Raw genomic sequence first — 25207 nt, 5'->3', positions numbered from 1 at the left:
AGCTGTTCCTTAGAACACTCTAGCCATGATGAAACCTTGTAGATCAGGGGATCACCTTTCCCACTCAACATCACCAGCCCATGGACTGCTAATGCTGATCACTATCTAACCACGCAGGAAACATGAACAAACCTTACCACTTGGTACAGACTCCAGTCTTTCCCACATCCAAGAATGCATGGCAGAAAAATATCACAAACCATACTTACAGAAAACCCTACCATGTGGGAGGCAAGCCGTTCATCTGTAGAGACTCATTTTATTCACATGTGAATATTATTAATATTTTTTGCAGGTAGGATAGCGCCACTAAGCTTACTGTTTCTCTGTGTCAGCTAGAAATCAGTAAGAGGAGGCATTTAAGACTCTCTCACAACCCAGTTTCTCTCCCTGCAGTTCCTCACCCAGGACAATCATTTCTAGTACTTTAGTTCCAGAAAATATGTTTAATGCAATATCCCAATATGTTTCGAGTATGTGCTCTACATTAGGGGGAAAAGAATTAAGAAATACAGGGGAAGATTCTGAACTCACCAACATGCTCATTTTGTCATCAAATTCATATCCTACCCCAACCTCTCAACACGGTTGGAGCAGATCAGCATTTTAACACACAGAACTAGTATGGCCCTAACATGTATGGGCTGACATCCGGAGCAACAAACCACTTGCAGAATGACACTGCACTAGCACAACACTTGTGCTAGCTAGCTGCACCAACTCTGGAGCTTTTACTCCAGACTAGTGTTGTGCTATTGCAAGCATGCTTGTGCAACAGTTACACAACTGTAATACACAATATATAAAATCTGGATATCTTAAATATATTCCAGATTTTATTGTACAAATGCAGTTGAGAGCAGAGACTCTTCTAATGATGTGAGAATATCTGCTTTATCTGCCTGCAATTATTTTAAGCCTGCAATTATTGTAAGAGCCATTACAATTAGAGGCATAATCTTTGGTTATGACAGAATTTCTTCCTAATCATCTTTTTATTAATCACGATAAGAGGCCATTACTAGTAAAAAAGACAGATAACTAATACAGCTGATAATGAATAGTAAAGCAAAGGTGGCTCTTTACTGTGCACTAATGAGAGCTGCTAAATCATTCAGAAACTCACCTCACCATAGCCACACACCACCACTTGTTTTCCTCCAAACATCACATCAGTTGTCCGCTTTAATCTGTGGGAGAAAAAGAGACCTTTAGTGAGAGGTTGGCTACATGCAAATTACATGCTTGACTCAACACAATGCTCCAGAATTCCACAATAATATGGCCATGCACTTAATACATAGGAAGCCGCCTTATATCAAGTCAGGCCATTGGTTCACTAAGCTCAATATTGTCTACACTGCCGGGCCATGGTTCTTCAGGGTTTCAGTCAGAGGTCCTCCCCAGCCCTCCTTGGAGATACCACAGAATGAACCAGAGACCTTTTGTATGCACAACAGCATGTGTTCCAACACTGGAAATCTTCACTTCAATTGAATATCACAGCACAGTTTTGATTTAAATTCCAAACTAGTAGGGAGTGTACTATCATGGGATAAAAGCTGGGGACTATCTTCCAAGTTTCTCCCCTATAAAGCTTTATGTCAGACTCACCCATCCAAGATGGATTCTCTGCAACAATACAGATTATCAAATTTCTGTTTGGTGACAGAGTCATTAACATTCATTGCTGGAACACACAGTTTCCCAGCCTTTGATAGCTGGTATAACCTGAAAAGAAGAGGCAGAGAAGATTTCAGAAACCCATTATCTATTTGACCAAAAAGTGTGAAGCTATAAGATGCCTCTAGGACTGATGAACCTGGTAACTTGGGTGTACCAACATATTTGCAGATAGTGGCATGTGATCATATTCATATGTTTGTACATTGGAATATCATTTGGTCTATCTCCTGATTGTTTTTAACAGATATTCCCTTGATAAAGATTTTTATCAAAACATGTTGAGAACATCAATCTTAACACCTGTCCAATGAACCTACATTCGTTATGGATCATATATTGCTTTTTCAAACTACCGTACATAGCAAGAGAAACATGCTTCACCCTACATGACTAGGCCAAGTTTATTAACCATCCAAGGTTACCGTTGGGAGTGAGCATCAGTATTCACCAGAAGGATAGCCAAAGAAACATGAGTCTCCCCTACCCTACATTTTATTCCAATGCGAGTGCTTCTCAACCCACACAGAATGTCATTATCATTGGAAACTTTAAGAACTGAATTAGTTTGTAAGTTACAAGTACTCAACACTGAAATACCAAAGGGGCAGGAGGCATGGAAAAAAAGTAGCTCAAGCAGAGCCACAGCTCAAGCAGTTCTTAAGATGAAGCTGAAGTTTAATGGAGAATAGGACGGCTGAAAGGGATGGTCAGTGGAACATTAAACACAGATTTTCTCTTTATCAACATGATGTTATGCTCAAAAGCTGGAGATCCAGAGAAATAACTGAACTAGTACAAGAAGGTCATTGTTTCAGCCTTAGCTCAGCCACACAGATATTTTATGGACTAGCATGGCCTTCACTTACCCTGTTAACCTTGCAGCTCCTAATATGGAGATAAAATTTTATTATCCAAGAGGAACTTCATGATTAAGAGTATCCATGAGTTTTGGATACTTGATATAGGGAAGGCCATAAGAGCATATTTAAGGAGATTTTCAAGCTTTTTTTCTTTTTTTGGTTACCTGTGCACACCCGTTACACTCTCTTCCACAATGCCTCTGATCTTCTTAAATACATTTGGATATTTCTTATAAACCCAATGGGTCAGGTCTCCCCCATCATCCAAGATCTAAAAATATAGGAAATATAATCAGATCAGATCATCCGCTACTAATACACAGGTAACTTTGTTGAAACACACACAACAGAGCTTCTTCTGACATGGAATTGAAACATTACATTATGCTGTTAATGCTCTGTTGATGTGCTGCAGGACACTGTCCAAACAACGTATCTGGCCTGATTTTCTACTACATACAATTTGAATACATAGACTTCACAGCACTGTGCAGTCTCTCTAAAATGAAAAGTGTAAGTACTAGTTACTCTGCATATTTGACTGGAAGTCAAATGACACCCAAAGCATGGGAAAGATCACCTAGACTCTTCGGGTAGCTAACCTTATGAAAAAGAGAAACATCTCTGGTTCAAATATAGCTTCTGTTCTTAAGAGTAGCCAAGATGTTCATATTTTTCTGTATAGGTGACTACAGAGTTAATTAAGAGAAGCCTTTTCCTGATATGTAGACATGAACCAAGGTGGATGCATAAAAACAGAAGTACTGTGGCCTGTACTGCCCAGTGTACAAGCAGATGCTACCTTGAATAGCATTATTACAGTAGGGATTAGAACTGTAATAGCTTTTGCATCTAACAAACCAGGCCAGACACTTAAGGGACCTGATCCTCTGCTGATGTTGAACAGCTCTCTAGAAGGTATGCAATTATTGTTCCAGGGAAAGGATTCTTCAAGTAGCTGCAAAATATATGACAAGCAGTTGTCAAATGTACCTGTACTACTTTCATTCTCTTAAACATAGCTATTCTAAGACAAAAGGTCAATCATAGACAAATTCAGGGAGAACAAAATAATCAATGGCTACAAGCTACCTCCAGGTTCAAATGCAGGATGCCTCTGAATGCCAGCTGCAAGGGAGCTGCACATCTCTTGCTTGTGGGCTTCCCAGAATCATCCAATGGGTCACCATGGGAAACAAGATGTTGTACTAGATAGGCCTTGGGCCTGACCCAGTAAGCTTATGTTCTTATTTATTTTCCCATGAAGTGAGCAATCCTTAACAGATAGCACACTTATAGAAACATTCACATTTAAACACTCATACTTACATGATTCAGCAAATCTGTCATTTAGTTCTATGCTAAATATCAGAGAATCAACATAAAGGGGGGGAAACCTTCTGTTAGTGCAACATTTGTGAAACTGAGGTCTGATATTAAACTAACTTCCAGTGATTCCACATTTGTGAGGCAGAGAGGCTTGCTACTATTCCTAGTCTGAATCTGAGGGTTAAAAGGTATGCAACAAAAAGGCAGCCTCTCCCTCTCTTTTTATCTGCTTTATTACTCATATCAAGCTGGCTTATCCTGGAGGCATTCATCTTATCACATTTGTATTCTGCCCTTCTTCTAGCACAAATAAGGTTATCTTTTATCCTCATAACTACCCTCTAAGGCAGATTAGACAGGCACATTGACTTGCCTAAAGCCACCTGGTGGGTTTTATGGTTAAGTGAACTAAGGTCCTACTGGTCCGAGTCCGATACTCCCTCTACTACACTGCCTCTCTATTGAGATAGGTATCAAACTAGTCAAGAACCTCAATCAAGTTTCCTACTCTCTCAATAACAAGCCTTTTTCAGTGAAAGAGAGAGAAGCAAAGGGCAGAACAAAAGAGGAAAACATGTGAGGAGCAGAATGTGGCTAGCCACTAAGTACTACAGTGTGATCCAATGTTTTGGAACCAGAGAACCACACACCAGTTCTGCATGTCCAAGGGACTTGTGTTTCTTGAATACAGTGTACTACTTTCTATGCTGCATGACCAACCTCTTTTGAAACACAGAAATTCAAGAGCAGTTTGAAATCTGGAATAGGGGTCTACGACTGAAGAGAAGTCCCATTAGGCAGGTCAGAGTCCCTGGGCATACTGAAATAGGTGTCTGAAAGTATATTGTCTGAGATCCAGAAAGAGAATGTAACAAAAAATGAATTCAAATCAGAGGAAATTTAGGGGAATGTCCTATTACCATGTTAGCCTGCCAGCTATCCACATTTACACAGCGATCAATACACCACCAAAAGTCATCTTCGGATTCTCCCTTCCAGGCAAACACAGCAACACCTAGTAAGAAGAAATATATTTGTTTCATTTTGTTCAAGCAAGATTTATTGAAGTCAACCCCAAATTAAGCCCAATACTGTACTGACACACAGCAGATGTGGCACGATATTCTTGCTCCCACCAACTGTACTTATACACATTCTGATGACGGAAACTGTCTGTACATTGCACATTTAGAAGATATAAAGTTAGAACACCAGACTGAGAATACAGGAATCAGCAGGAGTGAATGCTTGATAGTCAGCAAACAGCCACATTGTTTTATGCCATTCTTGTTCTGTTTAGTCTATTAAAATGAACAGGCTATTTGAAAAGACATTATCTCTACATCACACATAAATAATAGGACCATGATCTGTGGTAGCAGTCACCACTAAGTATAACGAAGGATGCAGCTTAGTTAAAGCCCACCCAGATCCAGCACTATGCTATCTTTCACCATAATAAGAGAGCACTACACAAGTAATAGCAGTTATTTATAACTTGCTAGTTTTTAACATTCCACCAGAGTGAATTCCTGACTAGAATATGAAGGAACAGGGAGCAATGTAAAAACAAAGTCCTGCAGCACTTTATAGACCAACAAACTTATTGTGACACAAACTTTCATACGTAAGAGTTGCATCCAGAACAGAGTAAATAACCTAAACTTAAACTCTCTTTAGCATATTCTGTTCTCTCCCAAGAAGTTCAAGGGAGTCCACCTGGTTGTGGAACATTCCTCTGTAGAGGCTTGGCAGAATATCTAAGAGTTTGCGCATGTGGGAGATTTACAAAAATATTAGGACAATGAAGTTGCAAACAGTATTTCTGAATCTTATTTTTCTGAAGTTTTAAAAATGGACAGATAAGCATTATAATTATACAATATACCCAGCAATTATATAGCAGAGAAATACACTAAAACTCTAGAGAATTATCCCTTTTCTTGCAAAATATAGTAGGGTTGTGCATGAATCACGGCTGAAGCACATTTCGGCAGTGGTGCCCAGGAGCTTTACGAACTGGTCCTTACTTGCTCTCCGCTGCCTCAAGCAGCTTCCTGCTGAGGCGGCAAGCATCCCTAGAAACCCTGTGGGGCATCAGCATGGACATGGCATCCATGCATGCAAGGACCTGCTCTCCTCTTTCTTAAAGCTCCCAGGCCCTGCTGCCAAAATGTGCTTGAACCATGGTTCGTGCACACCTCTAAAAAATAGTAACTAGCTTCATTTATTTGAATGTGCTAGATTTGTCAGCTTTATTTCCATAATATTCTATACTTTAATCACTATTCTACAGGAAGTCTTTGTGCCAGTTTTCAACATGAAATACACTTGACCGTTACAATGGGCAACATTATAATAGCTCTCTGTCTCAGTTCCTAGTATAACCAATGGATTAGCAAGTAAAACATGATCTTGAGATTTTATATACAAAGAACCAAACATCTTTTCACATAACCACCAGGTATACAAGGCTATGTAACATCCTGCTCAATTTCTTTTAATAATATGTCACCAATTCCATCATTCAATTATTTTTCTTCAAGTTTGTGCTTATGGAACAATCTGGTCCTTCTTTCAAAACTATGCTTTATCTGAAACAGGCGTTCCCAATAACTTCCCAATGTTTTCAGAATGAGTTGTCAGAAGCTTGCATAATTAACTTTAGTGCTTTGGAAGGGAGTAAAAAAGAGAAAGCTTTTAACATCACCATATCTCTTGGTGTGTCACATAAGTATCAAAAGTCTTATGGAATTAATAAGCACTGCACTAAACAAAAACAGAATTTGCATTTCTGATGTGCAACTGAATCTCTGCACAGCTGTTCCATACTCACCCGCCTCAGCCAAGGCAGCAGCCACCTCATTCTGAGTGGAATAAATGTTGCAAGCAGACCAACGGCACTGAGCACCCAGCGCACACAGTGTTTCAATCAAGACCTGGTGGACAGAGCAAATGCAGAATCAACCTGAAAAGCAGTGGCAATAGCTGGATTTGCTTAATACCAGTTCGGAACTAAAAATTAATCATTCACACACACACACACACATTTATATTTATATTTTTATATTTATATATTTCTCTTAGGCATATCCACTGCTAATCCCATGTATGGCAGCTTTTGTGAGAGTTCATGAACAGCTGCTGGATAGCAATGGGGACAGGCGGGAGGGAAGAAAATTGTGGCGGTGGCAGGGCCAGGGGCCTGGTGGAGAAAAAAAGATGATGGTGAATGGTGGTGGTGGTGGTGGGCGGCCGGCCAGGCAGAGAAAACGGCGGGAGCAGGTTGAAGAAAACAATGGTGGTGGCAGGGGTGGGCAGGGGGGAGAAGCAGTGGCGGGTGAGTGGGTGGGAAACAGCATGGGCAGCGGCAAGCTAGAGGCACAGATGTTCTGTGCCCAGCCCAGCTAGTTTATTTTATCAATCCATGAAACTAACCCTAGTTCCTGCAGGGCAGAGGAAATGCAATCCTCACATCACTATAATCATTTTAGCATCACCCTAATTGATTTAATACCACACCCATTTCCTCACCCAAGGGGCTGCAGCTGTCAGAAGATTCAACATATACCATCAGCTTCATGGATCCCTGAGCTGTCATAATGGCAAATCTCTCAACAGAGCACTTACACGCACATGCATGCTGCCCCCGCCCACCAAGATGGTTTAACAGCCAAACTGTGTCAGAGTATTCATGTTTACACAGTTTATACAACCGTGAGACACTTATCAGTTTATACTCCAAACGACAGAAATCACCTGCATGGGTAGCAGTTAAGAAAGGCCAGCTAGTATACAAAATTCCATATCAGAGGCACTCACCGCAGTCTGTGCTGTAATGTGTGTACATCCCACTATTTTAGCTCCAGCCAAAGGCTTCTCCCCCTGAGCTCGTTTTCTTAGTGAAATCAGTGCAGACATATCTACGAAAGCAAAAGAGTAGCCTTTAATGAAACTCGTGCCAGTCTCTGAGTAAACAAACATTTTCTTGGATTCCCAGGATTAGATAAGTTAAAGAAACATACATACGCAAACAGCTACTAGACAACAGAGCTCTAGTAAGGCAGAGAAAGATGATGGCCAGTATCCTGGAGGGATACTGGAACATAGGAAGCTGCCATATACTGAGTCAGACCCTTGGTCCATCTAGCTCTGCATTGTCTACATAGACTGGCAACTGCTTCTCCAAAGTTGGAGGCAGGAATCTCTCTCAGTCCTATCTTGGAGATGCCAGAGCGGGAACTTGGAACCTTCTGCTCTTCCCAGAGTGGCTCCATCCCCTAAGGGGAATATTTTACAGTGCTCACACTTCTAGTCTTCCATTCATATGCAACTAGGGCAGACCTTGCATAGCTAAGGGGACAAGTCATGCTTGCTACCACAAGACCAGCTCTCCAAATGTTCGTTTATGTAAATATAATATACTGACAATATGACACTGCAGCCAGAAACATTTCAAGGTTGCTAAGAAATATGTAGCCTAAAGATTTCACTGCATCAAAATGTAGCTGCAGGGATCAGGTTCTGTTCCTTTGTATCTAGCACAAAAGTGGTCAAACACACTGCACATGTTAGTAACCCACTGTTCACATGTGAGAATGTGGAACATTGCAAGTGGTAGCCACACCTGTTGGGGGGGGAACTGAGTTTTTTTAGATTTGTTATACATGTACATAATTTGCTGACATTTCAAAAGAGCAAGGCCATTACTAAAGTGTTTCCTAACAACGTGGATATAATTTACAATACCCAACAGCTCATCCTTTACCTTGCTCAGCAATCTCTATCTCTCGGCGCCCAAACTCTGCCTGCTTGATATTCTTAACACAGAAATTGCTACTGCCCTTGGAATTAGTTTGCTGCTTTTCTCGAGGGGAAACTTCGTCATCAGAGCTGTCTGTGTAGGATGCCGCTGGAAGAGGAAAGAAATGCTTGGTGAGAACAGAACATACATGAAGAGGACTAGGACAACCATCATGTCTTACCCAATGCTGACATTTTACCATCTGTGCTATTTTAACTTCATTTTGATAATTTGTCCTAAACAGTGAGTGTGCCCTGTCAATCTGGCCTCCTGTTTCAAGTCTTCCACTTCTTGGCTTAGATACACTAGCATAAGGTGGCACCATGTGGGTTTCAAATACTGCACGATATCAACATCCTAGGAAGGTTATTGGCAAAGAGCCCCATCTTATTTATTAAAATTCTAGGCTGCCGTTCAGACAAATCAAGCACTTAAATTATATGGGCCTCAGCTGGTTTAGGTAAAATATTGTGTAAATGCATGGAAACCTTTTTTCCAATTGTCAGCATAGTACTGAAAGTTCAGTCTTATATGTTCACATAGGATGCAAGAGACAAAAGCAGCAAAAAAAACCTGCTGAGTATTCATGAAAAGTAATGAGTCGAATGTGTTTTTCAAGTACACAAAAAGCAAGTAGTGTTCCCTAAAAGACTTGTGGTAGCTTTGTAGTTGTGGTCCTGTGTGCGCACGTCTGTAAATCTGTGCACATGTGTGAACATTAGACTGTATCCTATATAGACAAACTTGACTTGGAAAATAGAAATAGTCCACTCTGGAACTGTTTGAAGATCTTAAACTTTTCCATCTAGACAGGCTGCCACCAGGACACGAAACCCTCTTTGCGGATCTCACATTGAGCATTGTGAGCAAACTGCTTATCCAGTTCCGTAATTACTATTGGTGCTATGCTGTATCACACACACACTTGCTGCTGGAAACTGGAACAGATGAATGCCCATACTGGTGCACAAATGAAGACAAAAATAAAGTATCAAGAAAAAAAGAACCAGACATTTACCAGAGCTGTAGCTGTCAGTGGAAGACTGTGAAATAGAGCGAGAGAGGGACCTGCGACCAGTCTTAGTTGGGAATTTGCTGAACTCTTGCATATCATCCGCAAACTGGATTTGCTAAGTATAAAAGAATAAGAAGAGACAAATGCCTATACTGCTTTTTTCTTATCACAACTCCACACAAATCAAACAAGCATTACAAGGTAGCACACATAGGACAACTTCTTGAAGTTTTTATCCCAGATCCTTCATACAAAAGTGAACTCCTGCGCTATCAGAACATGCACACAGATGCAGGACTAAGATTCATAGTGCTTCCTCTGTGAACTTCAAGGTATTACCCAGCTTCAGGGGTTCCAAAGTTCATCAGGGTCTAAGAACAGTTAAAAGCATTTACGTTCAGAAATCTAAGGAGTGCATTCTGTACAGCTACACTCATATTGTAACAGAGATATCATTACTAACACCAATCTATCATTCATGCCAGCTTGGTAATGAGAATAAGATGGTAACAAAAGCTAGGCCTCAATCTCCACAACCGCACCCTTAACAACTTTCACCTTAACAAAAAACCAAAAACCCAAACCAACACAAAAAGGACACCTCAGACTTAGTGTAGCGGATTAAAGCTTTTGTCTCAGAGCGATCTCATGTGAAGGAAAGAAATGCTGAATCATCCCTGCTGAGCTGCCTGGCTAGGCTTCTCCTAAAACTATTCCGTATTATCAGTATGTTCAAAATGCTGTCACCACCACCTCTCTTATTGACAGAGCTCGAACCTCCCTGGGCTTGGGGTGGGATCCCAGGGGAAACTCTCTTAATTTGGCTCTTGGACAAGTACAAAAATCTTCCACCTGTAAGCCTACATGTGTGGGGAGAAAACTGATAGCTGCTGAACATTTAAGGACATGTTTGCACCAGAAATCCCCCTTCCTAAAAACGTACCCAGAAAGGCTTGTAAAAAGAAAAGAACTAAAAAAAGAAACATTGGTCTTACCATGAAGGGTTCTTTTTCACAGCCAAGGAGGTCATCCTTCATAGTATGGGATTGCAGACTGAGCACGCTCCAGACAGGACCAGTGAAAGAACTGAAGGCATGGCTAGCTTACTGTGTAGGAGGCGAACCAGCTCCAGTTCAGGGACTGAAGTGCTCTCAGAGAACAGGAAAATAGAAAGGTTAGATAAAATACAACAGAGCAGGTAAACAGAATCAGCCACAAAAGCCTAAAAGCTAAAACACCCTAGAAGTCACCTCCACCCAGACACGTCATGCCCTCCCTTCAAAAAACCAAGTCACGATAAAAAGTAGCAGCAGCACACATCCTCAGGTGGGCCGGATGACCATCTCGGCTGTGAAAAAGAACCCTTCAGGGTAAGACCAATGTTTCTTTTTCTACAGCCTGAGGAGGACATAACCAAGCTAAGAATGGCCTTAAGTCCCAGGGATGACTGTTGGAAGGAGACAAAAAGGGCATCTGAATGTTGAACGAATTTGGTCCTGCACAGATAGATGCAGAGAGCCCTTATGACATCCAGCGAGTAACAAAGTTTTTCTTTGGGATGGGTAGGGGAGAGGCAAAAAGAAGGCAGGACTATGTTCTGTAACCAGTGAAAGGGGGTATTGACTTTTGGAAGGAAGGTAGGGTCAGGCTTCAGGATTACAGCATCCGATTGGAAAACGCAGAATTCATTCTGCACTGATAGAGCTCCCAGTTCCGACACTCAACGGGTGGAGGTGACAGCCACCAAGGAGAGGACTTTAAGAGAAAGGAAACAAAGATCAACCTCTGAGAGAGGCTCGAAGAGGGGTTTGGTAAGGACATTAAGAACCTTGTTCAGGTTCCAAGTAGGGAATCTGTGGATAGGAGTAGGGGCCAAGTTGGACGCCCCTCTGAGGAACCTCCGAAGGTGGGGATGAAGTTGCGAGGATGAACCAGACTATAGGCAATGAACTGGAGACAAAGCCGAGGTCTGGCATTTCAGGGTGATGGGCAGAGCCCCATGTCGAGGCCTGCTTGGAGAAAAGAAAGGACTTCAGGAACACCTGCCGACAGAGGGTCCGTGTGTTTCCTGCATGCCCATCTGGAAAAGGCTGCCCAAGAGGCCTGATATATTCAGGTCATAGAGGATCAATGCGAGGCTAGAATAGTTTTTTGAACTGAAGGAGAACAGCCCTTCTTTGCTAGTAATGCACGTTCAACTTCCAGGCAGCTAGGTAGAGCCACTGAAGCTCTAGATGCCAGAGCGGGCCTTGAAGAAGAAGATCCGGCCGTACTGGGAGATGCCATGGTGGTGCGATGAGCTGCAGAAGGTTGGAGAACCAGGGCCTCCAAGTCCAGAAAGGGGTGATCCAGATAAGTTCTGCCTTCTCTAGATGGAGTTTTTGAACCAGCTTGCCCATCACCGCAGTGGGGGGGGGGGAGGCATATAGGAGACTGGCGGCCAGGGCATCTGTTGCCTCCGCTCGAGGGGAGAAGCAGCGGGAGAAGAACCTGAGGAGTAGATGATTGCGTTGTGAGGCAAACAGGTCCATGAGTGGTTGGCCGAAGCAATGTACAACCCAAAGAAAAACTTCTGGATGTAGAGACCGTTCTGCTTGATCTATCAATTGTCGGCTGAGCCAATCGGCCGGCATGTTTGACGTGCCCCGAAGTTGTTCTGCCACTATTGATGATAGGTGACGCTCTGCCCAGAGAAACAGCCTGTCGTTCTCCGCCATCAGCATCTTGGACTGAGTGCCTCCCTGCTTGTTGTTATGTGATTTGTCTGTGCATACAAGGACATGTGTGTGATGGACCAGAGAGTGAAACTGCAGTAGAGCCAGCCGGACCACCCCCAGCTCCAACCAATTGATATTGTGTTTTCTCTCCCATGTTGACCATACACTTTGGGCATATTGGCTGCTGCAGTGGGCTCCCCAGCCAGACAGGCTCGCATCTATAGTTACTATCGTCCGGTGTGGGATTGTGAGAGGGCAACTCTATACCACTGTAGAGAGTGACAGACCTCAGATGGCAGGAGGACCTTCTTGTGTGTGCAAGTCATGATGTCCTCCTGGAAAGGAAGGAGGAGCCACTGAAGCGGGTGGGAGTGCCAACGAGACCATGGAGTGCACTCCAGGCATGAGATCATGGACCCAAGCACCTAAGCCAGCATCATGAGGTCCGCCAAAGGTTCGTGAAGAAGAGGACCAATGAGAGAGGCCGGTTTCTGGCAATGTTCTGGTGGTAAGGAGACTGACGGGTGCCATGTGTCGAACATAGCTCCCCAGAGTTTGGGAAGGAACAAAATGACTCTTCTGGTGGTTCACCAGGAAACCATGGGCGCCGAAGACAGACAGGGTCTTCTGCACAGATAGTTGGACTTGAGTGAACGAGGATGCCTGGATAAGCAGATCGTCGAGATACGGGTATATGTGGACTCCACTGGACCGAAGGTGGGTAACCAGAGCCACCGTTATCTTGGTAAAAACCCTTGGGGCCGATGACAATCAGAAAGGGAGGGCTCTGTACTGATAATGGTGGCCATTGTAAACGAATCTGAGGAACTGGCAATGAGCAGGGAGGATAGGTACATGAAGGTAAGCTTCGGACAGATCGACTGATGCCAGGAAGTCATGAGGTGCTATAGATTCCTTGATGGAACGAAGAGATTCCATGCAGAACTTCAGTTTGCATACAAACCGATTGTGAGACCTGAGGTTTAAGACAGCTCTCCAAGTTACATCCTTTTTTGGAACTAGAAATAAAAGCGAATAAACACTGCACCATAATTTGGTCGACAGCACTGCTTCGATGGCGTTGATCTGCAGGAGATGTTGAATAGTGAATGTCATTCACAGATGTTTGTCTGAAAACTTGGATCTTGGGGTTCTGGTGATGTGGTCCCGGGTGTGTGTTAGGAAGTCCACGGTGTACCCGTGGATTATGGTGGAGAGTACCCAATGATCTTGCATCATTGCCTCCCATTGTGCAGAAAAGTCAAGAAGCCTGCCTCCCACCAGAGGGTAGTCATTGCTTTCTAGGGGGAGAGGGAAGATGTCTGGGCAAAGGATCAGTATGCTCGACCTCTGGCTGATCCACCTCCCCATTGCTGCCACTGGTTACGCCAGGAGGGGCGATAAGCAAAGCCTCTACGGTCTCTTGGTGACACCCAGGAAGACCTTTGATTTCCCCTGAAAGGATGAAAGGACTGGGTATTTTATCTAAAAGGTCTACGAAAATCCCTACAGGTAGGTGGTAGAGCTTTTTTCTTATCTTTAGTCTCTACCAGGGTCAGGTCCAAAACTTCCCCGAAGAGCTGGGCCCCTGCAAAGCAAGTCGTGGAAAGGTTAGGTCTAGAGCGCGAGTCCACATTCCAGCGTTTGAGCCACAAGGAACGGTGGACTGCTACCCCTGAAGCCATAGCGCGGCCTGCCTATTGGATACAGTCCAGACAAGAATCCGCCTTAAGGGCAGTGGCCTTTGCCAATTTGTTTAAACCCTGGCATACTTTGGTGAGATTGGGATAGATCATAGTGGCGATTTCTTTAACCCAGAGCATGGAAGCCCTGGCAAAGATGGAGTTTGTGGTGGCTGCCTTGACAAATGTGGCCGAGAAAGAATGCGACTTGCAAAGCAGCATATTCGCCTTACGATCCTTGGGGGATCTGAGTTGTGTCCCCCACCCCCCCACCCCGCCACCGCTTTACCACTACAGAAGCACACACCAATTGAGCCACGGGAGGGTCCACCGTGGGCACTGCCAGGAGAGAATAAATTTCTGGTGGTAGATTGTAGTGTTTTTAAGGGATCAGACCCAAGGCCTTGGATGAGGCGGGGGTCACCCATTCAGCCATCATAACATCTTTGAACAACTGGGGGAAAGGGACTGTAGCCAAAGGGTGGAACTGGAAGGAAAAACATTATGACCAAGAGAAAGAACAGTACTAGAATTGTCAGTTGGTGCCACATCATTGACAGCGTGCCTCGCCTTAGAGAGCATGACCTTGAAATTGGAGGAGGAAAATAGGTGGTACATAGGAACATAGGAAGCTGCCATATACTGAGTCAGACCATTGGTCTATCTAGCTCAGTATTGTCTTCACCGACTGGCAGCTACTTCTCCAAGGTTGCAGGCAGGACTCTCTCTCAGCCCTATCTTGGAGAAGCCAGGGAGGGAACTTTGAAACCTTCTGCTCTTCCCAGAGCGGCTCCATCCCGAGGGGAATATCTTGCTATACTCACACTTCTAGTCTCCCTTTCATATGCAACCAGGGCAAACCCTGCTTAGCTAAGGGGACAAGTCATGCTTGCTACCACAAGACCAGCTCTCCTCTCTGTTACTGTGGCTGGGGATGGTGGGAGTTGTAGTTCAAACACAGCTGGAGGGCTAAGGTTCCCCACCCCTGCGGTAGGAGGATGGGAGACGACCCACAGTGTTCTCATCCAAGAGTTCTCCCTCTTTCTTGTCTGACTGGGAGGGCTCAGTGCCATCATTATCACTCAGTCCCTCCTCATGTTCAGAGAGGGGGTTGGTGGGTTGAGAGGGGGGTATGCGTGGGTCAGGAAGAACTTGCACAGGTGCAGAAGGCGGGGAGGGGCCTGGATGGCACTCCCGGTTGGTGCTGTGAGGTAGTCGCTTGGGTGAAGAGGCCCCCTTAGAAGATGATGATGGTGAAGGAGATCTTGGTCTCTTCTTTCACCTCAGGGCCCTAGAGCGAGGCTGCAACAAGCATTAACTGGAATGGGGTGTCTACCAGGATTGGAGTCTGGGGATGATGAGCGAGGTGCTGGTTAGCCCTGGGCACCAATGGCAGGGAAAGAGAGGGCTGCGGAATCAAAAGTGGCACATGAGCCCGAATAATATCAGCGCATTGCCTATTAATGAAATCCCCTAGCCAAGTCACGATATCGGGTGGAAAGGGATTAATGCCAGGGACTGGCATATTACTCATGTGCCCTAAGCCTGCAGGCAGTGTAGAAGGTCCAAGTGGAAGATCAGGCCACACCGGCAGCAATCAGGTGGGAAGGCTAGGCCGTGGCGATGGAGGACACTCCTGTGTTGGTATGGCTGGTTCAGCTGGCAAGTGCTGAGGAGGTGGGAGAGGCATCCTGGGCGGTAGTGCTGAGGAGGCGGGAGAGGCGTCCTGGGCAGTAACGCCGATGCAGTCTCCATCAAAGGCAACTCCATGTCCCCTTCCAGTGGTTGGGGAGGAGGAGGGTCGATTGCTGCAGCCTGGTTCTCAATCACCTCCTCCGGCAAGGTGACAGGAGGGATTGGAGGCAAAGGAGGGAGCCAAGCACCCTGGTCCAGAGGCATGTCAGCTTACTCGCACTCTGATTCTGGGACGTGGTGGGGCGGGCACTCCTCTCAGACCGCCTGGATCAATAGACGCTCACTCAGGCGCACAGCTGAAACAGGCACTGAGCATGTTTTGGAGGCAGAAGAGCGTTTTTGAGCCTCATCTTTTAGGTGTTTGGTTTTCTTTTTCACTTTCTTCTGCTCCTTTTTTGAGTGCCCCATTGAGGTGGTGGAAACAGCTGGCCGTTTTGGGGGGCAGCATTTGCCAGGGCTAGAGATAGGTGGATCTCTCCCAGCGAGGCAGACATGCGGAAGGGCTGTTTTGCCCTTCAATCAGATGTGGGCCCCTCAGAGAGGGAGCCCTCAAGTGGGGCACCCATCTGAGCACGTTCCACAGAGCCGACAGTGAAAAGCAAAAGCAAAAGAATGAACGCCAATGAGTTAAGACGAATTAGAAAGAAGCAAAACTAAAGACCTCAAATTTAGAAATTTGCAAAAAATACGACTTCTCTCTTCCCGCTTGCACGATACTAGGTAGCAGGAGAATAAAAAAGTTGAAAAAAGCTAGCCAGCCAAGCACTCAAAAAATTTGCAAGAGCAAAAGAACTAACCTGTCCATGGAGCAAAGACAGGACTGGGAATTGGGGCTGGGTCGCCTCCTACACAGTAAGCTAGCCACACCTTCAGTTCTTTCATTGGTCCTGTCTGGAGCATGCTCAGTCTGCAATCCCATACTATGGAGGATGACCTCCTTGGGCTGTGGAAAAACACAGTTTTATGCAATTACTACAGACTGCTTCTGTCTGAGGCTTTCTCAGCTTTAAATACAGTGAAGAATACTTAGTAGGATTACAAAAATAGGTTGTCTTAATGCACGCTTAAATGTTTATAGTCTTTTGCAACGCCCTCGGTAGGATGGGCGTAGGCTAGTGTTTCTCATTTTAATTACATTACAAGTAAACAATAATAGAACAGCATCAGGAATATGCAAAAGCACAAACACCAAAGGAATATAACTTTCCAACACAAAGTCTGACTAAACAAACTTTCCCCTAGACGAAATGTCCTGAAGCCATAAGCCCTGGCTCCTTCCCTTGAACTCACCAAACCCCTGATAAGAATTCAGGCTTCCTGCCCTCCTGTCTTTCAAGGATCTGCAGAGTTATTCTTCTGCAGCCAACCTCCATGGCCACGTCCTTCTCAGCACCTGAAGCCTAGCTTCTTCCCTAACAAAGAACTCCCTTCTTCCTGGCAATAGCTCTCCAGGTCCCACTCAACTGGTGTCCACTGAGCCTGTCAGCTGAGCCCTGGTGTTCACCAGCCTGTCAGTCAAGACAGGGTTCACTTCCGGTTAACTCTTTAGAAGGAGGAGAGACTGGTCACTATACTTGGATTATCACATCTCCCACAAAGTTCCACATTCAATATTTTGGAATTTTTTAAAATAAAATTGTTTAACCATAATAAAATCTGAAACCAAGTGCATAATACATTAATATATTAAATTACACAATACATTAAATTGAGTATCAGACATCAAAATAGGGCTTAAGCATGGGAATGAAATATCAGATTACGTTCATATGAATAATTTATTCCGTAGCTATTATTCAATAAAAAAAGTTTAGTGGCAGGCAACTAGAGTGTTTGAGAATTCCAGAATGTAAGCCAAATATGATTTGTTTTTTAGTTTTTGAGACAACACAGTTCAAAACATATTATAGTTTCCACAATTAAGCTGAGAAACCCAGTATATCGGATATTCTACATAAGCATTCCGAGATTAATTACAACAAACCAGGATGGAGCTGCCAGTATACAGGAAGTAGCATCAAGTTGGGCACCGTAGTTCACAACAAAGAGATGGGAAGTGTCCCAGGAAGAGTCAGGCACCAGTTCCCCTGATGCTTTACTGGAAGAGGAATTTGTGTGGACTACACCACTTGCAATGGCCTCCATCAGATGAAATGTGCACATGTATCTCCTGATTGGTCTGGACTGTGGTTGGGGGTGGAGTAAATAGAAATTTGAAGCACTGAAATGGTACGTCAAATCCCTAAACAGCTATCTAGAAGAGCTGTTAAGAGGATGAAAGTTATTTTGGAAAATGCAAAGTGTAATGTAAAAGGAGGAATTCAGAACAGTTCACTCCTATAAAGTTAAGTCTAGGAACAAACTAACCTCAGCAAGCAACAGTAGGAAGAAACAAGGTCATAACACATAAGTGTTAGGAAAGCCAAAAAGTGTGTGTGTGTGTGTGGGGGGATCTTAGGCCCCCACTATAGAAAATTCAATGATTTACTATGAAGCCCCTGTAATGCTTTAAACTGAGATTGACAGTCAAATGGTCTCTGTCACTTTTGAAGAAACTTGCATATCAACTTGCATTAAGGAAATGAAAGCAGATGTTTGCATTCAAGAATCTGCATTTTTAAAGGAACATTTTACACTTTTGAAAGCTATTTATTCAAGCCGTAGAGTCACCAAGAGAGTATTAAGGCCTAATCTGCCCATAGAAGAGAGTTCAGAAAATTGCAAATGATTCAAAATAAAACACGCATCTAATTCTGCAAGACACAGCCCAAAGTTTAAGCATCGCAAAAGCTGTCACCATATGATTTGCTTATTTCAACTAACAAACCCCATGTGCTGCTTGTGTGGCCTTAAAACAGCACGAGAGCAATGGGTCAGAGCCAGAGCTGAAAAAACAGTTCCAGATATAAATGAAAAAGTGCTTACCTTTTACATTTGCATGTATTCAACCATCATGCCTTAAGTGATTCAATTAACAAAGAGTAAAGCTGTGTCTTAGAACAACATTTTTGTTTTGATAATACAACTTCTTTATGGAATCTACGGTATGTAACTGGGCCCAACGCGTGAGGAATATGTATGCAACACGTTCAGGTTGCAATGAAGTTGGTAAGATTAATTCAAAACATTGGAGAGATACTGTCTGCTTATAGCTTCCCTGATTAATTTAATCTATAAATTAGTAATAATTTAGCCAAAGCCTCTTGCCTCATGTCCTTATCTGCTAGAAAAAAAGGAAAAAAATCAAAAGCCTACTTTAACCTTGGGCCTTGTGATTTCACCCAGGTCATGGAAGAGAAACAAATGAGGTCTGATCAAATTAATCCAAACTGATTGTGCCAATGCTATTTTAAGTTCTATCAGAGCAGCACTTTGTTCACCACCATGTCTTCAGGCAATGTATATATTTAAGAGTACATCACAAGGGACTTCAGCACAAGGAACTGCTTGTTTATGAACCTAATAGGATCTCAGCTATAATGTTCTTTGTTTTATTTTAGCCTAACTCTTATTTAATAAATGCTTAACACAGATTTTTATAACCCTCACTGATAACTGAGATCCACAGTTTGGGCCCTGGAAACCTGAGGAACTGCCTGCTCCCAAGGGCTTCCTGCTCCCTATTGATGAGATCATTGGAGGGGGCTCTGCTCCACATGCCAACAATGAGGGAGGCTCAGTTGTCATGCATGTGGGACAGGGTCTCCTTGGTTATTGCTCCCAGACTTAGAACAACATTTTTGTTTTGATAATACAACTGATAATGCTCTCCCGGTGGGCATCTGCTCCCAAGTCTCTATCACAGTTTTTAGAAAGCAAGTGGAATATTGGCTTTTTACCCAGGCTTTTATATCAGTGTTTTTGTTGCTGCTCCTCTGTATTTTATGGTTCTATTGTGTATTGTTTTAAAACTTTTAATTAGATTTGTATTTTTATATTCAAATTTAATATTTTTGTTGTGTAACTGTTTTATAGTCTTATTTTGTTTTAAATGTTTTATAATCCCACCTTGAGATTGTTTTAATGAAAGGCGGTATAAAAATTTAACAACAGACGAAACAAATCAATCAGAATTGGGTTCAAAAGTATTACATGTCTCAAATATCAATTTATCAGAGCTAGTGTGCTATTACTGCTATGCACCATGTTTAGGACTCTCGTCAAATTCTAAACCTCTACAGGGAGAACGACTCCATCTTGATTAAAGTTTTGGCCAGTTCAACCGTTGTTAGAGGATTATAGCAGCAGTGAATGAAAGTGATCTCCCATGGCCAACTCTCTTCTACACTGGTGCTCTTTCAGGGAGTGGATACAATTCATATTAAATAGTTTAAATCAAAACCTGATCTAAATTTAAACTGCGTTTTGTTTTTAAATCAGTTATATTAATGTCTCTTTTTAAAAATGTTTTTTCTCTGTAAACTGGATTTGACCCTGGGACTTTCAGTTGCTGATCCCAAATCTAAAATAAGTATGTCTTTGTGATATAGCCAACCGCTTGCCCAGTTTATCCTGCTTGTGCTTTCCTTTCTGAAAGGAAAATCACTGTCTGAAATTTTCAATGGATCCTCTCTTGTGGATAAAAATTTTCACCTTTGTAACTGCTTGAACTTTGACTTTGTAAGCAAATCGCTGTTTTCCATTAGCACTAAATATCACCATATAGGCCTGCAATTAATGGGACTTGACAGTGCAGTACTTAAAATGTCAGAGGCTGCCACGGGAGTGCTACCTTTGCAAGAATGAATCCTTTTTTTCCCTATGGTTGAGTCCTTATGGTGGTAGCACTGGTAGCTTTTGTGAAGTCAGGGAAGCCTAACATAGGCAGATCTCTCTGTCAAGTTCTGTCACCTATTTTGACCTGATAGCTACTTAGCATGCTCCACATATCAAACCTTATTGGCCCAGGGAGAAAAAGATCAGGGTGAGAGAAGAGGGGTGAATAGATTTCAATCAAGACATTAGTCCACATGCCTTTTCCTCTGAAGAACTATTTAGAGACAAGGTGGGCAGTTCTGAAATGTCTGTTTGGTTCTCTGTACACATGCAAATACACACAAAAAAGATCATTTAAGTAATGGCTAAATGCCAAGACCTTTTCAGAAGCAGGCTAATTCTGTAGTTACTGGGCAAAGCACTGTGTCTACGAGATGGACTATGGATAAAATCAGACTAACGGTGAGCATTAACTCTTGCTGACTTCTATACAAGTGTGAAGCATGAACCTAACTCTCCCTTTTGAAGTCAGAGGGACTTCATATTGTTCATACCATTTGTTTGACATAACTGCTCATAATTTGCCATGATAATATGCTATGTTGCATCATACTAATAATGCCAAGCCTCTAAAGTCAGAAACCCTCCTTGGAGTTACTTTTTTTTTTTAAACATAAAAAGAGTGTGTGTGCGTTTTTGTGTGTGTGAGAAGGCGCGGAGCCAGCCAAGCGGCGGCCTGGGTCCAGCCCAGCCCAGCCCAGCTCAGCGGCCCCTCTGACAACGTCCCATGTGCATGACGTCACACGCATGGGGCATGCCTGAGCCCCGAGAGAAATCCCCTCCCCGTTCATGAGCAAGCGTTTGCCCATCCTTTTCAGGCAGCGTTTGCTAATGGGCAAGCGCTCGCTCGGGACTCTTAGTAGCCCAGGAATGGGGTGGGGGTTGTGAGGGGCTCTTCTGGAGCCTGAGCCATGCCCCCCTGGGGGCTTCAGTGGCTCCTACCATTAGCGGCCCAGGTTCTTTGAACTTGTTCACACAATGGTGGCTACGCCCCTGTGTGTAAGTAATAGAAATTAATGGCTTCAAGTTTTAAGAGGTTCGTTTGTATTTGACTTATTTTAAAACCAGTTTATTCCTCTTGCCCAGGGGCAAGGGCATGAGAAGCAAATAGTGAGGGGGCAAGAGGGTTTTGATAAAATACTAAATGGCAGAATACTGTCAGTAGAAAAATCTGCTTTCTGGGATCACAATTTCAGATGAAGTAATAAAGTTCATGTCTGAATGTCTTGACAGGGATTTGAGTGGCCCAGGGGCAAGAGAGTGTGTAGCTAAAAGTGAGTATGACAATAATATTTGCTCACATTCCCCACTGAGGGATGGGAATAAGATCTGCCCCATCAACTTTAATCCCTGCTTAAAGTGGCCATCCTGTAAAACTAGCTGCCTATCAAGACCACCTTGTTATCCTAAGATGCTTTGCTCAAGACTATCTGTAAGGTAAAGTGTGCCGTTGAGTCAGTGTCAACTCCTGGAGACCACAGAGCCCTGTGGTTTTCTTTGGTAGAGTATAGGAGGAGTTTACCATTGCCTCCTCCCGTGCAGTATGAGACGATGCCTTTCAGCATCTTCTTACAATGCTGCTGCCCAATATAGGTGTTTCCCATAGTCTGGGAAACACATCAGCCAGGATTCGAACCGGCAACCTTCTGCCTGTTAGTCAAGAATTTCCCCACTGTCTTTATATAATTCGGAACATTGCCACTACCCACTGCCATGGATTTGTTGTGGGAACATCAACACCAAACTATGAAACAGTTCCACCCCCACAAAGAGCTTAATCACATTAACTGTCACTAAATCCCTGACATCAAATCCCTGTCAAGACATTCAGACATGAACTTTGTTGCTTCATCTGAAATTGTGATCCCAGAAAGCAGATTTTTCTACTGACAATGTTCTTCCATTTAGTATTTTATCAAAACTTAATATTTAAGAGCAGAAGAAGTGTCTAGTTCAAATCTCTTCCGTCAAACTCATGAAGTGGCCTTGCATAAACAACTATCTTTCAGGCTCAGCCCTGCACATCTGCAACATGAGGAAACAATGAGTGAGTGATTATTGTAAGGATTATTGAGAGTATGCAAAGCACTTCAACTATTTTAAAGTGCTATGTTACTGTATTTACCTGAACAGCAGGTTTTTTCCAAGTTCTCCGATGTTAGAAATGGGTTGGGGGGGTCGGGCCGTCTTAAATTCAGAGTCTTCTTCCTTTGAGGTAAATACAGGTATAACCTGTATTTCGCCTCTATATTTTAAGGGGGTCAACTTGCATTCAGAATAGTCTTCTATTTGAGTAAATGCAGTAATACTAAGTAAGAATGTGTTGAGGGATATATCCGGGTGTTTTGGTTCCCCACGATTCAGAGAAAATAACTTTTAATTTGCATATGTAAAAGGCTTCCTGATCACTGAGCAATAACCAGTCATCATTGTCCCTGTGATAAAGAGACAAAATGTCCAGTGCATGTGCACACGCGCACACACTTGTGCATAGCATATCACAAGCAGCAACTACTGCTGGGTGTTCTGTACTGTTGTTGGTACTAAGAGTGAGTGCAGGCTGTCTTCAAATGATTGAATAAATGTTATTGATCAGTTATTTATTAAAATCTGTAAATAAGGTTTTTATAGGGTACTGGTGATTTTTGGTGGCCAGGAGAAAATCTGGATTTCAAAATTGCATCTAGCTTCAAATACTCAAGGAAACTAATGAACAATGAAGATGTGTGCCCACATTAAAAATAAATGTATTTCTTCCCAAGGCAGAGAGAAGCTTTCAGCACTGGATGCACAGATAACGGGGAAAAGATAATTTGTTGTTCATATAAAGTTCAAGTAAAAAAAACATTTAGTGTATGTAAAAGCCTTAGCAAGCATGCTTAGGATATCAAACTCTTAAAGTTTGCTCAGAACAAAAAGAATCAGTTTTAAAAATCAAGCACATGCTAATATCAGGGAAGAATTAAAAAATTTCAGGGGAATTACCACATCATAGACCTCCATAACAAAAGCAATAGGAACATAAATAATCCAGGTTATGGTCTATCATAAAATTTTGATCCTTGCAAATACGTTGAAGCATTCACACAAACAGTGATTTTTACATATTACTGCAATGTGTAAATGCACAGTGAACTTAGAACATACCCTTTTCAAGTGCTCCAGACTTACAGAAGATTCTCATTTCCCTGAAGAAAAGCCCCTGTTTATCTAGATAAGATATTTTCTTGCTAGAAATTGGCCAGTGCTTAATTTCATCCACCAGTTATTTGCCCAAAATACAAGAAGAAAAACAAGTTGTATCTGAATCTGGTTTTTAAGCTTTAAAAAGGACAATTTGGATCTAGGAAACTGCTTGCTAATGAAATCAACTGCTGAATTTACCACCGTAATCCCTGCACCAGCTTTAAGGGAGCTCATCTGAACTCCACAGCTTAGTAAAATCTGCCCTGTCTAAAAATATTATCAAACATTGCAAGCAGCTTACTAACGAAGTGAATTACTCCAGCATTAAATCAATTTCAAATTTAGCACCCAAAAAGGTGCTAACAGGGCTGGGATGCAACTCTGGGGGAAAGACAGGACCAACTGCAGTCTCAGAAGCTGACCTTCGCATAATACCATCCTCCTTGCTTATGGGTTGAGAACTCTAGTTGGCATTAGATGGAAAACCCTCTTTCAAATATCTCAGACACCAATATTGACTGCTGCAGAGTGTCTCCTGCACACACTGCTGTGGAATGTAGACCTCCATACACTTGTTTTTTGAAAGGCTTGGACAGCTTGCTGCATTCGGGATCAACTGATTTGGCTTCACCCAGGAAAGCAGAAAACTGCTTCTTTACACTCTGAATCAATATCTCATATTTCCAAAGCCAAAAGCAACCTTTACAATGTCATCTTTTTATTGGAACTCACACTTGTTTCACTGCTGGACGTAGCTTTCCCAACCGGGTGGAGCACAGTATTTAGAAGAAAAGAAAATATTTTTAATCCCAGTACTTCAATACAAAGTAGGGGAAATAGTTTAGTTCTTGCCTAGAGCTTTAATCCACATAGCTCAAACACACTTAACAGTCAGTATTGTCCTTATTTTGCAGGAGGATAGATCTTAAGGTCATACCAAAAGAGGTGTATTATTAAAGCACACCATTCCCAATTTCAACTGATGTCTACTAAAATGATGAGCAGAGAGTGAAATTTTTTGCTAAATTTGAAATGTTATATGCAATTGACAGTGTTCAGAAGAGAATGTTCTCAGGTCTCAAGTAAGGTCCAGTTAAAAGGACAGACACATCCAGGTTTACTTTAACATAAAACAAACACCACATAAATTTTAAAATATGAATTTCCAAAATGCTAGTAAAACCACCTTGTGTATCCTGAGTTTCCAGAAAAGGTTTTGGCAGCAGCACTCTGGTCTGACCTCCAGATTGCATGGACTTATAAACGCTAGACACAGTGTGCAAAGCTGACATTGGCACTGCACATGATTAAGGTTCTGATATACAACCCATAAGTCAATGGGCATACACACATTCTTATACTGGTTCATGTCATGGAAATCAAGGAGCTTAACTTGATGAATCACACCAGGAAAAACACATTTCAGACAAAGCTTAACACTTTGAAAAAAAGGAAGG

General features: G+C 42.8%; 1 protein-coding gene across 3 annotated transcripts in view; it reads right to left on the bottom strand.

The window, feature by feature from the left end:
- The window catches only part of AHCYL1 (adenosylhomocysteinase like 1), a 77069-nt gene that overhangs the window by 16719 nt on the left and 35143 nt on the right, over positions 1-25207 (bottom strand). For all 3 annotated transcript variants that reach the window (XM_053246590.1, XM_053246591.1, XM_053246592.1), the window contains exons 2-9: positions 9698-9809; positions 8644-8787; positions 7698-7798; positions 6712-6814; positions 4796-4890; positions 2711-2817; positions 1615-1731; positions 1127-1190 (exon numbers count right to left, since the gene is read on the bottom strand). In XM_053246590.1, coding sequence (XP_053102565.1) covers positions 1127-1190; positions 1615-1731; positions 2711-2817; positions 4796-4890; positions 6712-6814; positions 7698-7798; positions 8644-8787; positions 9698-9809 — 843 coding nt within the window. The remainder of the gene's footprint in view (positions 1-1126; positions 1191-1614; positions 1732-2710; positions 2818-4795; positions 4891-6711; positions 6815-7697; positions 7799-8643; positions 8788-9697; positions 9810-25207) is intronic.

Source organism: Hemicordylus capensis, chromosome 4 (genome assembly GCF_027244095.1).
Source record: "Hemicordylus capensis ecotype Gifberg chromosome 4, rHemCap1.1.pri, whole genome shotgun sequence".
Taxonomy (NCBI): Eukaryota; Metazoa; Chordata; class Lepidosauria; order Squamata; family Cordylidae; genus Hemicordylus; species Hemicordylus capensis.
This window is presented reverse-complemented; position numbering and strand designations above follow the sequence as displayed.